Raw genomic sequence first — 16,722 nt, forward strand, 5'->3', positions numbered from 1 at the left:
ATGTTGTGGTAATAAGGTCACCACAGGTGCTCGTTTCAATCACGCTGATATTGATTAAATAATTAATACTTTACACTATGTGATTCACTATAGAAGCTTCAGAAACAGGTATGACGAGAACTTTGGCGCGTGAGCGCTAGCTTGTGCTTCTCTTTTACAATAAAAATGAGCGGTGATATTGCTTCAAAATTCATTTTTCATACTTACGAGAACGCTCTGTCATCCAGTAATGCCTTATGGTAAGTTCTGAAAGTACAGTGCTCCATTACTCTTGCATAAGAGCGCTGCTAAGAGGTAGGGCGAGAAGCGCGATTTTGTGCGTGTTTCTGTGAGCGAGATGCATTCTCAAATGCAGTCTTATGCTCTATACTAAGTCGCCTAGTACACTGACTATTTTATGGATAGAAAAGCCAACCAGTCGTACATCATTATTGTAGTAGTGTAATTATACCACCAACTTCCACAGAGTCCGGACAAAAGTCTCAAACATAGCAACATAAAATAAATGAAATCACTGTTATCTGCTGAACAGCCAATGCTCTTGCTTTTTACTGCCGCGCTGTTTCTCGTCCACTACACCACGCTCCAGTGCAGACCAAAAAGGGGCAGTCTTCGGCGGTTCGCGTTCTGTTGTCCTCTATGCTGCCATCTGTACCAGATCTTTGACATGAAATCAAGCAAAGCAAGTTAAAGCAGAGAAACATGGCCATCTCTTTTCTGTGGGAAGCGACAAAAGTTGATACCCTGATATGTTTGACCGCGAGTAACGTCGCGGTCACTCAGGAGTTGAAATAGCAGAAAGAACACGACAGAAAGGGATATCATTAAGACAGCGCGCGTGTACTCCACTCAAGGACGTGGCTCTTCCTCGACAGCATCCTTTGCGTTGTCGAGGAAGAGTTGAAATAGTACCCTGAAAGAAACAAAGAAAGAAAGAAAGAAAGAAAGAAAGAAAGAAAGAAAGAAAGAAGGAAAGAAAGAAAGAAAGAAAGAAAGAAAGAAAGAAAGAAAGAAAGAAAGAAAGAAAGAAAGAAAGAAAGAAAGAAAGAAAGAAAGAAAGAAAGAAAGAAAGAAAGAAAGAAAGAACTATAGGAGCGCTGATCAGGGTGAGAGCAGCGATGTTTGCGGAAGCGCGACGACATTTCGGAAATACCATCAACGTGGCTGCGCCTTCTAAAATGGATATTTTAAATGTAAAAGTTCAGCGGTGAAAGTCGCCTACCAGAGCGTTCAAATTTTGTGTGCTGTGCGTCAGTAAAAGTAGAAGAGCCATCATCCTAATGACTCTGCCCTTTCCACGACTAATGCAAGCGATTCAGGAAACATTTGTGTTGACCCACAACTGCCTTCGAACTGCGGATAAGAATGAACAAAAAAGATATCGACGGATATGGAGAACAGCTATGATAGCTCATGCGAGAATGTCAAAGTGTAACTGTAGAGTGATAGAGCGCAATAGGACTCGTTTAATGGACATCTTATTAAACTTCACATCTCGCTTTTAGATAGCTCACGAATTAGTGGCGCAGTTGTCTCCAGTAGGATGATAATGATGCGATTATTGTGTCGCCAACGCTACGGCCGAACACTTATAAAGAAACGTAGCAACTAAGCTATACTGACTAAGCACAACGAACTGGTCGTGGAAGACCCTCTCCAACCTTCCATAACGTTCGCTCGAAACTGCCGTTTTCCCAGAATAGTAAATGACTGACCTTTTTCTTCACGGTACCGTTGCCTGCGGTAAATACAGTGACTGGCAGTCATCAGGGCAACCGTGAACTCTCTATTTTCTTACCTCCCTGATCGCAGTTCTCACTCCTTCGTTCTTGCCGTGGCAAAATTTACGAGCACTTAAAACAGCCTTCTCCCTATCTAGCTAACTTGCAACTTAACGTAACGCTCTGAGGGGGAGAGTCATGCTTAGTCAGCCTACATCTCGGTACCTATACATCCTAGAGCAGGAAACATGAAACTCTTACGTAGCATGTAAAGATCGCCTTAAGAATTTGCATTTCCGCGTTCGGTACCCGCCGGGCTGTGTGTGAATGTGTGTTGCCTTGTTTATTATTAAATTTTTTTTTAAACTAGAGCTTGAATATGACAGGTTTCAGCATTCGCGCCGGAACACTGCGCTGGAAAATAGAGTATCGCCGCCACGCAACTGCGACGACGCGTCGATATAGATGTGCAGTGAGTTCCTACCGCGTCGCCAACAGTGCACGTAAAGCGGCTCCTGTAAAGGCACTCGGTTGATTGAAAAACCACTTGCGCAAACAGCGACGGACTTGCTCGCAACTCTGTCGTCGACGCGCTCACAGTGCGACGTGACTGGTCGCTTTGAAGTGACCGTAACCACGTGCCTGGAATTTGTGCGGAACGTGAAAGGCTCCGAGATAACAATTGGTGGAATGCAATCGCGGTGGAGAAACCGACACCGCGAAGTTGCGTGCTTGAAAAATGGAGAGACGGTATAGTTCGATGCTCGAAACTTTCACACTCTTAGGGAATAGACTCGGAAGTGTACATTCTTGATCGGTTTCTTAATGGCATCTCGATCTACTCGGGAGTTGGTTATGAGATATCCTTCGTTCATTCATATTAACAGTTATCAATGGGAGGAATACGGAAAATAAACAATGGTCGTCTCTGCTAGCGGGGAGTTAGCAACAGGTATAGGCAATGTATTAGAATACCTTCTTTCGCGAAAGGCTGATAACACAGGGAAGAAATATTTCCTGCTCGAGGAAATAGATTCTGTACACTCACCTGTCATGCATCTTGCAGATTTGCTGATGTTGATTATTGTTGTTATTGTTATTGTTGAGTATCGATGTCGTTATTGTTGTTATTCTTTCTTGGTCTTGTTTTGCTAAAGACTCCGTGTGGCACACTGTTCTTTCATAAATGGTGTCGGTTTGTCGGCCGTTTCACCGGTCGCTGTCTCTGATTATTAAAAATAGCGTATTAGAGACAAGCATATTTACAAAAATATTGAATATAAGAATTTGTGCAATGATAACAAGTCTCAGTTAATTATGGCGTACTGTAACAGCAAAGGGATCTGGCGGAGCGTTTCTTGCCCGCCTTTTTTGAATATGTGTGCGGTGTTCCTAGCAAACAACTAGGTGCCTACTAGCTGACTGCGTCAACAATTTCAGCGTGCCACTTTAAATATTTGCTAAGAAAGTGAATTTGCAAAAGGTAGTTATTCATCACGCTCTTGCGTGATTCTCGCACCACCTTTGATGTCTGTAGCAGCAAAATAAGTTAACCCACTAATTTAGGAACTGCTGAACAAAGCCAAGTGCAATATCAATGTATTTTTGGCCATATTTCGGGGTCAAATATCTATAAACATTTGTCAGTCTCAGAATGTTTATGAAATGCGCATGTCGTGATTTTTAACTGGTTCTAATTGCATGCTTGCAACACGGGAAGCTGTCGTCGTTGGAGGCATTTAGGAAAAATTTGACAAAATTAGTGGAGCTTTTTTTGTTTTTTTTTAAATGTGAGGGCCTCATGAGTGGTGAATAGGTTTTAAGGCTGTCCGTGAGTGGAGTGCTCAAAAAAAAAAAAGGTCACACAACATTGTTAATTACATTTCTTTTCCACTTGACTTGCTAGGTATAGGCCACTATAATGTTCTATATAGTTTGCTTATTTCTCATTCTTCACCAGTTTTGCTTCTTCTCTAATTAATATATTAGAGATCGATTTTTTACAAAAAGCAATACAAGCAATCAAACAAAACACCCAGTTAAACAAATGGAACAGGTTTATCGTAGAGACAATATACACGGAATGGATTCCGTGCAAAATGTTTTGCTGCAACCGGACAAAGGCTCAGCAACCCTTTGTTGACACTCATTCGACACAAAAAGGAAACAGTAGGAAAGTGTGCACTGAAGGATAACGATGTAGAAAGAGGTGCGAGGGGGAAAGATGATTGCTTTTGCCGATGCGAGTAACGGGCCGGGTCGATCAATGTTTCTCCTCTTTTCCATGTGCTCGACCCCCACCGTTGACAGCAGAATGGTGCACCGAAATACAATCCTCATACCCGCCGGCCAGCGCACAAGCGAGGCTCAAGGGTGCGCAAGAAATGCCTCCGTCTCTTCCTCAGAGACTGTCGTCGATGACAAGGGCGGTCATCGCAGCGACGGTCAGGTAATTACGTTCTGAAGACCTTGTTGTTCATCCCAGCGCCTATCGCATGTCACGGATGGAAAGAGGGATACAAGGAAAGTTAACTGCACACTTTGTCTAGTTGGCTGCCCTACAGGTGGAGTGGGGAGGTGAAAGAGAGAAGGAATAAGAGAGAGAGAGAGAGAGAAGAGGCAGAACATAAGATTGACAAGGTACACTAGAGATTGTGTTGCGTATCTGATAGTAGTAAATGGGAATGGCGATTCGGGTCCGTTGTTTCTTCATCTTGAAACGAGCGAGCTGCAGCGGGGACAGGAAACAGTGTCATGAGAAGGCACTAAAGAATTCACACACGCAGCGCTGTTAACAACAGCAGTCTTTATTTTCAAAGCCTTTTTATTTTAAAGTCTTTATTTTCAAATAGTGGGACACGCAAATCCGGAACTTCAGGAATGTTTTAGCCTCGGAGAAGCGTCTGGCGGGCCAAAACACTGTAATTACCGATAGCACTTTAATTACACGCACAAAGTAAACCTTGTAAACTAAAATAAGCAACAGTCATCTACGCCTTAATTGCGTCTGCGTCTATTCGTCTACAATTTACTCTCGTCAAGCGCCAACTAGACACGAAACATCCATACTAGTTAGCAGACAGTTTCATAAACGTGGAATGTTAATATAGGCGACTGACGCTTTAACTTACGCAACTCTACGTGTTTTGGGGAATACGAGTTTATTTTTCAAGTGCTCTTTTTTTCCTACACATATAGCTTGTGCATTTCTCTGCCTGAGTAGGAAGTGGCAAAAATGGCATAGTAAACTGCCCGTTGTATTAAATTGTGGGATTTAACATCCACAATCCGCACTGTTGGCTGTGAGAGACGTCATAGGGGAGGTCTCCAGAATAATCTGACTACCTGAGGTTCCTTAACTCGTACCCAAAGCCCATTAATCTAACGTTTTTGCACTCCGTCCTCACTGAAATGCGGCCTCCTCGGCCCATGTAACTTCCTGTATCACCACACAAGCTGGTATCAATACATAGTCGACGTAACTAGCGGGAAGAAAAAAAAAAGAATACTGCGCACTCGAAGTTCTTACTTGCTCGTCTTGGGCAATGGCGGTGCGCTGTATTACGCTACTGAATAAATAAGAAGGAGCCTCTTCAACGCGGAGCGCGTACCTACGCATAAATAATTGGGTCAGTACGGATACAGGGCACATGAAGAGAGTCAAAAGACAGACATAACATGTGACGTGCCACGTTGCCACACTACAACCTTAGTCTAGGATCAATATTTCGAGTGTAGAGGATGCTCAGACAGACGACGAAGATCCGGCAGTGATAGATGCGCTCTACGCCATTTTATCTTCACCGATGCGCGTTCTTTGCGCCTGTCGTCTTCTGCGTCGCTTCCCTGTGATGTGGAATTTGGTGCAACAGCAACTGTGACAAGCCGCTCAAGTGCATAGCGTTGCACTAGAGGCACTTTTCACGCAGACGCGATTTTGTTGCGCGCATCTGCAGTCATTTGTTTGAATATATTCCGGTTGTCGCGGCGCACTGAAAGCCCGGAGGCACTTTTCCCGAAAAGCCAGTTTTGTTAGTATTGTTCCAAACATCTTGCGAGCCTTGTTTTTCTTTCATCCCTTATTGCGCCACTGTTTGCTGAAACTTTCCTACACGTCTTAGGCGAGCGTATACCTCACTGAATATCCTACTGAAGGCACGCATCGTTTACAAAGTGAGAAAGTGTCAGGTTTTTATAACGCAGCGATATATATATATATATTTATTTCTTCCGAATGTTAGGCTAGCAGTCCTAAATACCGATAGCTTTCTTTTATTCGATATCATTGCTTTTCTGTCATTTGTCACGTCTAATGCCTAGTCTTGTCAAACTTCCACCATCGTTGGTGGTACAAAAAGTTAAAAGTAGTGCTCTGAAAGTGAAACACGTAAGCCGAGAATAATAAGATGTTGTTTGTGCACTTCCCTTACTTCTCGTGCAACACGTTACTTGCAGAAAACTAGCGGATCTTGTCTTCAGACCACGTGCTTCCGACATGCCTGAATCACCAAGCTGTCGCTTTATAGCAAGCTACAAAACGCGCTTATGTATAAGTGAGGTGACAAAATGAACCATGAAGGCGGCAGCTGCCACTATCATATATTTAAATTTATGGAGGACTGGCGCATTTCCACAAAATAAGAGCAGTGATTTGTCCAATTGTTTCATTTTTCGTGTATCCCTTCTATTGCGATCTATTGACCTCAGATACAAAATTGATCGTTATATGTTGGTCTCGTAAAATGGGGCTGAATTCACTAAGTAAAAAAAATGATTTCATAGACATCTGAGATACGTTGACATTATGGGTCATGCTGGTCCCCCCCCCCCCCCCCCAACCCCCTTTCGCTTAACCAAGCAATTGAGATCTAGTACACGCGAGCCGAATTTCATGATCAAAATCAAATGCATAAATAAAATTAATGCAGAGTTCACAGAAAGTTTAAGCAAGCGGAATACACGACACAATATGCATGATACATATTGTGTCGTGTATTGCACTTGCTTAATCTTTCTGTGAACTGTGCAATAATTTTATTTATGCACTTCATTTTGATCATACATATTGACACACGTACTTATCGTTTTCTCGGGGACTGCATTTCACCCACTAACATCTTATCGCTCAGCGCAAGGGGCGCCCGTATGATTACCGGAATGTTATCGATGGTTCTCTCCATTGTCTCTTGTCATCGAAACCTTTATAATCTTATTGTTTGCGCGACGCGAATACACACTTTCTGGAAGACACGTGGGCACTAGCGCTTACTCTGGAACCTTCAATCACTCACGTATAAAAGCCAACGCGCTTGACCGACAGATCAGGTCATACAAGCTTCGGGCACCAGCGATTACTCTGGAACCTTCGATGACCCATGTATAAAATAATAATAATAATAATCTTTATTCAGCATAGTTAAAACAGTATACAAAAAACGGAAGCGCCGAAGCCACAAGAGGGCTTGTGCGGCGACAACCGGCAGCCGCGGCAATCTACGCGACACACCAGAACTCCATCAGAAGCTGGTTGTGCATTTGGCACAACCATCACACATTATCAAAGATACACTGATAACATCAGTACATATTAAAGGTTCTCTAACGCTTGTACAGCAACTCTCAGTGTTTTGCGGGTGGACAAAGAAAGTACATCGTCCGGTAGTTCATTGAAGATAGCAGGAACATAATAGCGTCTTGTTGCTTTACCGTAACGAGTGCGCACTCTCGGTTTAAGATAACGAGGAACATGTCTCAACGGTACCGGTTTCGTATTTATGTGCCTGTATGCACTGCTCCAAAAATATTTAAGTACTACGATTTGTTTAAAAAGATTCTCGAAAGAAGGCAAACCGGCTGTTCTAAAGACACTGCTGGGCAAATTCTTCTGTGGCATGTGTAGGACGCTTGTAGCAATGTTTTTCAAAATCCTATTAACTCGACATTTTCATGTGAAAGAGCAGTTAAAAAAACAACACATACCGTATCTTAAAACACTATACCCCAGAGCCTGGGCGATTAGTTTTCTGATAGAAAAAGGCATCATGGTTTTTAAATTAAACAACAAACATGCAACACTTCTAAGTTTCTTACAAATGTGGCTCAAATGAGTATTCCACGTCAGATCACTGTCTATGTGCACACCAAGATACTTAACCGACTGGACGCTAGCTATAGGTTGACAAGAGCACAAAGAGCAATATGAAGGGTGTAAATATATGGAAGCGACGCTTGGTACATCTTTGTGCGGGTTACGAAAACAGACAAGTCTGGATTTGGTGCTATTTATTTGTATTAAGTTTGAGGCAAACCAATCACTAACTTTAATAGCGTCCTCTTGAAGGTTAGCCAGGGCACATGAAAACTCAGGGTTGCTTGACACTAGTAAAGTGTCATCGGCATAAAGGAATACGGCGGATGCTTTCACGTGGTCACATTATATCATTCACATATAAGTTAAACAACAAAGGAGATAAGATAGACCCTTGCGGGACACCGCACACCAGACTTACCGCGTCACTGCAGATAGGCCCAAACATGACTACCTGTGAGCGATTGTGAAGATAGTTTTTAATTAGTGACAAAAAAGGACCCCTAAAAGCCGATGCGCTAACCGGAGATCAGATTTCGACGATCGACGACAGCGTTCCCAGCTATCGTGGTGCTCTGACTGCAAATTGATATTGTGGGCGCAGGTTTGCCCTCCAAAAAAGTTATTCACAGTTTTGCTGCTGTGTTCTTCAGCGTCACTACTTGACAATATACACAAGACAGGGCGCGCTAACAAGCAGTTCCTTCGTGAGAATGGTTTTTTACTCTTCAATAGGGAGTACTCTTGCGAACGGCTTTATAGCCTTGGAGCAGTTTTGTCAACACGAGACCTGATCACTAAATGAACAGCGAGGAAAAGGTTTTCGCTTGGAAGTTACAGAAGAAGAAGTATTGCTGCTGTAAGTGGCCGATCAGAACACATTTTCTTTTCTTCTTTTTTTTGGTGCACGTGCTTCCTGCGTGGCCGTGTTGAATAACTTTTTTTTTATTTTAGGATTGTGCTAATTTTTTCCTGGTACATGCCTTGGACACCATTAAGCATACGTTCTGTATGCATGCAATCAGACAAGAAAAAAAAATTAAAATACGGCTTCACGCTAACGAGCTTATCAATTCTGACAACGGCAAAACAGGTAAACGTCTCCAACCGACCTTTCCACGTTTGGACCAAATATGACTTTCCGTAAACATAACCCCCGTCATGCAAGCGAAACTCATTAGCGAAGCGTATTCTGTCTCATCACTTTATGTGCGTTGTGCGTTGAGCCTGGGTCACTGAAGACGCACTTACACAACACGGAAATATTTCTGCTGTAAACTAAGCGAGCGCGATAAACATAAAAAGATAACGAAAACTCTGTACAATGCATGAGTAATGCTGTTATAAGGGACGGTTATGTAACTGCCAATGACAAAGTGAAAGCCGGCAACAGCATCTCACGGGGCAAACAGCAATACCATGTGACAGAAAATTGTTGTTTACACTAAGTGTCCGACGCATGACATGACAGTCACGCGGCTTTGTTTGCCGGGCATGCGTGGCTGACGCCTTCCTGTGCACATCTTATTGAAAGGGAGGCCGGCTGTAGTGCATGACATAACAGCAGCGGAAAGGTAGGAGGAGCTTTGACGTGCCTTTATTACACGAGCGCAAACTACATACCCTTCAAGCTTGGCTGAAACGGTGCACTGTTACGCGACAGGCAGGCTAAAATGCTTGCCTTCATCATTACTTGTGCGCCGCCATGCAGCTATGGGACGAAATAATATGCATTCACATGTGGAGATTTCCGAGTGTTTAACGTGTTATGTAGTACACTTTAGAGCGCAGCTCTTAATAGCCCGTTCCTGCGGCGAGCGTCGGTGGCGTCGGTGTAACCGTGCGAACGAGCGCTATGAAGAACCAAAGCGAGCTCGAAGCGCAGCCGTAGATAAAAGACAGGCCTAAGTTAAGAGAGGAGGACGAAAAGTGCCGGAGGAGGGTGCTGAGGAACCATGAGGCGGAAAGCAGGCGGGGAGGGAAGGGAAGACTGCCTGCGCATGCGCTGAGTTGCCGGCGCCCACAGCATACGCAGGCGCGTGAGCTACCTCATTTGCGTTTCCGAGGGGAGGGGGGGGGTGCAGGGTGCCGTGATATGGAAGGGCTACGCTCGTCCTCGGCGTCTGCTACTGAGGTCAGTCCACGGTAGCAGCGTGTAGGACAGTGATCACTGCTCTTGTAAGGAGCGATGGCGAGCGGCTACGAGTAAGGCTCGATGTGGCGCTCTCCTGGCTGTTTTCGCCGCTGACACTGGCGGTACGACTTCCCCACGACGAAGGGCCGCTCTCGTCATTGATGGAACGAAAGCGTGAAAAGAAAAGAGTGCTGCCACGCAAGACGGACTGTGCGGCGACGATGGCTACGGTATGGCGCCGCAGTAGCGCGTGTCGTGTTCATGGAAACAGAGCGCTGCATAAGTGGAGGTCTGTCTGCGGTGGCTGCTGTGAATCGCACCCACACGTCACCCACGCGCTGCCTCTCGCGATGTCCCGATTAGCGAGGCAGTCGCACCGCACTCCGCTCCATTTGGAACGGGTCGCAAGAGACCAATTGTCCGCGCCAGCAAGTATATCGCAAATTGAAAACGTATAGAGCTGCGCTCGAATTTCTCATTAGGGAGTATCGTAATTGTTGGTGAATTGTTTCCCAATATTAATTCGCTTCTATAGGTGAATTATTGCAAATGATCATCAGTGATATAGAAAACTTATAAGGCTTTCATTGATTCAGACAAGTTGCCCCTGTTCTATTCTGACCCGGCAACACAAAAGTAACCGTAGTCTACGAATCATCTAGATGTCGGAAACATGTTATTAAAAGGCTCTGCACTCAACACTCAGATATTACCAACACGTATATATATGGGCCAACGGCGACAGGCCTTGTTGTAACGCTATTAAGCTTGAATGACTTTCACGATGATGCCTTCAGCACTCTACGAGTGATCATGACCTCAGGATCATAGCCGCGTGGCCGCTGGATTAATTAATAAGGTTCATTTCAAACAAGAAAATTCTGGGAATTCAGGACGCAGTCTCGTGAGCTTGAGCACTGAGTCATATACCCGCCGTGGTTCCTCAGTGGCTATGGTGTTGGGCAGCCAAGCACGATATCGTGGGATCGAATCCCGGCCACGGCGGCCGTATTTTGATGGGGGCGAAATGCGAAAGCTCGTGCACACTTAGATTTAGGTTCACGGTAAAGAACCCCAGGTGGTCGTAATTTTCGGTGTCCTCCACTACTGCGTGCATCATAATCAGAAAGTGTTTTTGGTACGTAAAACTCCATAATTTAATGCTGATAATAATAACTGAGTCATATACCTATAAACTGTTAAGTCGAACTCTTCACCCTATTGAAGAAGGGCGTTATCATTCACAGCCTCAACATTTTACTAATGGTTAAAAATATTCCTACGTGAAATATCAAAGCAGCTTTGAATGTTTTGCAGTCTATGCCGGTCTTCATTTCTTGTGCGTACTTGTTTTTTTGTAAACCTAGCATCTTCACTGAAACAAGAAATGTATATAAATGTTATGGCCACCCACAGTTATGTTTCAGTGGCTGTTCTTCTGCTGCGCACTACGTCAGAGGTTAGAAAATAGCCATGGTGGCCCTATTCAGTTAGCAACAAAATGTAATAAAACGCATGTAATGCGATAGGTGCACATTTTCACCCTTAACTATGCGGTATCATTCGACGTTTAAAAGGAGCCAGTCAGTGAAAATTGAACGTTACGAGTATTTATCATCTGATGGTGACTATTCCAACACACCACGTAAGTTCTTTCATGTTTAAATGCCTGTGTTGAACCATTTACTGCCGAGTGATTGGATTCAGTCCCAGACACCTGCACACAACAGCTCCCATACAAAAACTTTCAGTAACGTTGAATATGTTTTGCATAGAACGTCTGCAGAGGGCTATAGAAGTCAGTGGAAAGTCTCCAAACGTTCCTGAAACCCTTCGGAACTCGCATTTGGCACCGCGTGAAACACAGACACAGTAAAAAAAAAAACCAGAGAAACAAACAAATCCCATATCCTCAATAAAACGACGCAACTCTATTCCGTAAACATCGCGTCATTTCACTGGCGAAGATCCCCCCCTCTCTTCCCGTCTTGTTTGCGGCGCAGAGATGGCCAGAACTTTTGATTTGCAGCCACGAAAGTGGAACGGGCTGTAATTTGGTTCAATCGACGTCACGTCGCTCAGATGTTCAGGAAAGCGAGAACAGCGCTACCAATACTCGGTGACCGATCGTCACTCCGATGGCGAAGCTCGCTGCGAGCGTCGGTACGAACGCGTTCGCCTTTCGGGAAACGCCGAAGCGCCAAGCGAAGCCCCGTATCTCGGTCGGCTGCCCCGAAGGGTTCCAACACGAGAATGTTTGTGCGTGTGTGTTGTGCTTTATCTTCTAAAAAAAACTCATGCATTGCCGCGGAAGCTGTAAACGTCGACTCAGCCAGTAAGGGACTCTACGACAAAAGCACCTTTTGCAGGCCAACAACAGTGCTGGCAAATTCACTATCATGGCGTTGGTTATTACGATGGGTCAAAGCAAGGACATAAGGGCGTCCACTTACCATCCATATAAGACTGCTTCAGCCATCGAATCACACTGGCCAAAAAGAAAAGCGAAAAACAGGAGGTTATTCTGCTTTCCACCACTAGTGACATGCTGCCAGTAGTTTCTTTCGACACTGTCCGTGCACGCCTCTATACTCTCTCTCTCTCTCCCTTCTGTCTCTTCCCCTTCCCCCAGCGTAGGGTAGCCAACGGGTCTCTTGACTGGTGAACCTCCCGGCCTTCCTTATATCCCTCTCTCTCACTCTTGAGAGAAAGGTCCAATGGAGGGTGCTCGATGGGGTATAGTGTGGAGAAATTTTTCGGGTTTTCCAAGCCTCTTTCTTTCTTTTTTTGAAGAATGACGTGCGGGGTCTTATGGAAACTACAGTATTAAGTTCCCAAAGTATAGTAGCGTCTCGCACTCCTGAACATGTGCTGAAGCCGATGCTATCTATTCTACGTTTGCGCAACTTGAACTGCGCCCATACTCAGCCGGGCCGCGCTGAAAATACGGACGACCGACATCCGACGTTCCTACAGTGTGAAGCAGAACCAGCTCATCGTGGTCCCTTTTCCTTGAGATGTTTCTCGTAGGTAATGGTGCGTTTTAAATTACCGGAATCTGTTCACTGTCCATTTAAAACAAACAAAGTACAGGCAAAACTGAAACTTTTGTCATGTGCCCAAAACTTACTGAACGTGACACCAACGAGCTGATACCGGCTCTGCATATATACACCAATACTGCATCGTATTTGAGATACGCAGCATAGCCAGCTTGATGAACGAGGAGTAGCGAAGCTGAAATAGCTGGAGCTTTCCTTACTTTAGGAAAAAGGAACGTCACGCAACACTGCGCCTGCTGGGTTTTCACGGTATGAGAGAAAATGGGTGAAATAAAAGACGGCGGCCTCTAAGGTAACGTTATAACCCAAGCGACAGAGACGCACTCGAATGACTTTGAGGCACGTCTTCAGAGGAGCGCGAAAGAAGGGGAAATTAATTTTCAGGCCTGAACGGATAGCTGCGCCCCTTTTCGTCTCTCATATGTACGGTGTTTTGTTTTTTCTTGGGGCTGTTATGACGGGTACTTTACGGGGTGATGAAGCGAAAAATGGAGGATCATTTATTTGTTTCTAGGCACACTGCTCGTCCATGAGAATTTTCTCAGAAAGGTACCTCACCGCTATTTAAGAGCTCTCTGGAACAATCCGTCAAAAATTTTTAAAAATGTGCCACGCAATAAAATCTTAACCGCGTAAACACACCTTTGTTAAGTATTTGCTTTCTTGTACACTTTTGTAAACAACGCCGATTGGTGACGGAAATGGCGCTGAGTTGCTTATCTCTCCGTGCTCCTAGAGAGAATAAAAGATATAGAAAGAAACACAGAAAAAAGTAAATGAAATAAGACAGAGAAATAAATGAAAGAAAGACAGAGACGGGACCGCATTATAACTCAATTTCTACTCTCTCAACGACTCGAAGGCGTACTGTACAAAACATTTTGCTGCAACACCTTCATCAAGCTTTGAAATCTTTCTTTTTCGGTCAATTGTTGCAACGCCGACTCCAGTAGGCCTCAAACAATTTGCTATTCCTGGAGATGCAATGACCGCAACGCCTTCTTTCGAGGTGTCAGTGAATTTCTTCAAACAAGTTCGAGATTTCCACCGACGCTTTCACGAAACAAGCGACGGATGTTGCCTGTGACATTTCCGATTTGAGTGGGAATGCCGGAGGAGAGTTGTGCGTCAAGATATGCTACACGCAATCGTCGAGAAAAGAAGTGTGCATGTCTCATGGTGGGTCCGATGGCTTTACAATGTTTCCTTTGTGCCGGCGTACTGTTACGGTCCATGCGAATCAGCTTGTCCTTTCTCGCAATTCACACAATGAGCTATAAATAGCGAATGGCTTCTTTTCTGTGGGTGACTGCCTATGTCACCCATGTTCTTCCTATTCAGCGCTGTGATATTGGAAAAACTGTGTAGAATTTCAGTTAATATCGTAACCACGGCAAACTGTAGTACATTTGAAGAGAGGGTCGTTATGTATCCAGAGGTGTTTCCGAGACAACGTTGCTAAGAGTACAGTTGTGCATGATCGAAAAAGCCGAAAAAGATTAAACTAAAGACGAGAGAAGGAGAATGAAAGGGCAGTGATTGTAAGGGAAAGCCTTTCAAAGAGAAAAGTAAAGACGGTAAGAAAACACGTCTCTTGACAACAGTACCTCAAGTAGACCAATTTAATGTTGTTGTTTGTCCTTTCCTCCTTATTTTACATTTGAAGGTTTCTTTTTTCTTTTCTTCGTATCCTACCGCTGAAGCAAGACACGACAGTGAAAGCGAACGGTCATCTCGATCCCTTCAACGTTTGTAGTTAAAAGCACGAATCGACGACCAGTGACAGCTAGGCCTGCGACATGCATCGTCCCAAACATCAGTCTTGCTTTGCCCGTTATTTACAGACGTCGCTACTCCATTGTTTGCAGAAGAACCCAACTTCTATCCTAACCTCATATTCCAGCAGTGATGACAGTTTACACGCCAATACCTATTCTTTCTTCTCACTGCTGTTAGCTTGTCTGCAAATAAATAAATAAATAAATAAATAAATAAATAAATAAATAAATAAATAAATAAATAAATAAATAACGAATAAAAGAAAGAGCGAGAGAAAAGGCGCTCAGTCGCGCACGAGAGATGTTTTATTACAAACAACAAAACTATGGTTGCGCAAAAAACTTTCTCGAACTGCTTGTGCTCGATTTTTCGACTAGGCCTGCAGTACTGTTCGTTTTTTATCCGAGAATGATCGCTGCATTGTGTACACTACTGCTCGAAAGCATACGGCCCGCGGCTTGATTGAGCGTAGATGTCGCCATGATATTTGTGTGGCGGTGCTCGCACAACATTTCTGAGGCTATACTGAACATGAATAGCAGAGTCCGGTGCGGTTGCCTCATTACTGCGCAAAACAGTACGCTGATTGCGCTATTATGTGTTCATGTGTTGAATATTGCATAACGTAAGCAGTTATGACCGACTCCGCAGTTAATGTCGACACATCGCAAGCAGCGCTTGACGCTCTTCTCCGAGCAGAACACATCGGGTATCGGTAGGGGAGAACGGTTAAGTGGTCGTCTATAGTCTTCTTGACACTAAAGAAAAAAAATATTCTTTAGAATATGCAAAGAATGGTGCGTGGTAAGTGATGCTACGCAAATACAATCTAAGTTTAGCTATACCTACAGTATAATGCCTGGTTATCTATTCTTGCTGTGAAATTTACTTGGTATAACAATTTATATGTCGCATTAACCGCTTGCGACAACGTTACCCAGAAAGCCAACACATTCTCCTGTTGACATTGCGTAGACTTGGCTCAAATGTGTTAAACTCTATGTTGATAATGAGTACCTGGTCTCGCGGCTCAAATGTTTATTAACATTTGGTAAGGAACGCCGCCCTGATGTAGCCTAGGCCACACCGTGTCTCGTCAGCTGGACTGACTGCACTAATTTTTGCATAGACATCGGTATACACGTACACTTATGCCCATAGTTTTACTGCGATACTAATTTATAGGCACTCCAGGCGGATTTCCACCGTCATCGTCGTCGTCCGCTTTGCCGTGATGTATTCTATAGAGTCCAAGTGCGATAAGCTCGCGCTCACATGCCGTATGCTGTAGGTGCGAGGGTAAAACGTGCGATGGTGAGTCTAGAAAAAGGTGGCTTGATCTCACGCGCGCAAGGAAGGAGGGTGGGGAGGATCCGCATTGTCGTTTCGCGCGCGCAAGTGAGGAAGCGGGGTGCCCTCTAAGAGGGAGGGGGGAAGGGTGACCCCCTTCTCCGCTTCTCCTCAGGCCGTTGCTGCGCATGCAACGGCTGAGCGCGGCCGCGTTTCTTGGAGGTAATCTGCGGTGGGTGCAAAGCTTGGGAAACCCCAGATAGCTGGTGGCTTCGTGTGCGCTGTGTTCTGTGTTCGTGGGCGCTGTGTTGAAGCGAGTGGCGGCGCGAAGGGGAATTCGCTCGCCGCTGCTGCCGCTCTTCGTCACGTCGGCGTCATGACAGCGAGTGTCCACAGTCATCGAGTGAAATGTGTTCCTTTTTTCCTGTGCACGCGTGACACCATGCCTGTTCATTTAGTTAATGACCGAACGTTTATAGCACGTTAACACGGCCGATAAAACTACTGTCCTTATTCATTCGTGTAACTGCATAGTAATTTGATATTGTAAGCAATGCTTCGCCCTTTCGCGCGATACGGCGGGTCTTTTGAAATACCTTGTCATGAATCCGTACCAAGCATAACGATGCGGCAGTCACAACAACAGTG

General features: G+C 44.7%; 1 protein-coding gene across 1 annotated transcript in view; it reads left to right on the forward strand.

The window, feature by feature from the left end:
* Window positions 1-16,722, forward strand: part of LOC135915275 (uncharacterized) — a 182,863-nt gene that overhangs the window by 157,850 nt on the left and 8,291 nt on the right. Inside the window, exon 6 of the mRNA XM_070539464.1 lies at window positions 4,035-4,170. Coding sequence (XP_070395565.1) covers window positions 4,035-4,170 — 136 coding nt within the window. The remainder of the gene's footprint in view (window positions 1-4,034; window positions 4,171-16,722) is intronic.

Source organism: Dermacentor albipictus, chromosome 5 (assembly GCF_038994185.2).
Source record: "Dermacentor albipictus isolate Rhodes 1998 colony chromosome 5, USDA_Dalb.pri_finalv2, whole genome shotgun sequence".
Taxonomy (NCBI): Eukaryota; Metazoa; Arthropoda; class Arachnida; order Ixodida; family Ixodidae; genus Dermacentor; species Dermacentor albipictus.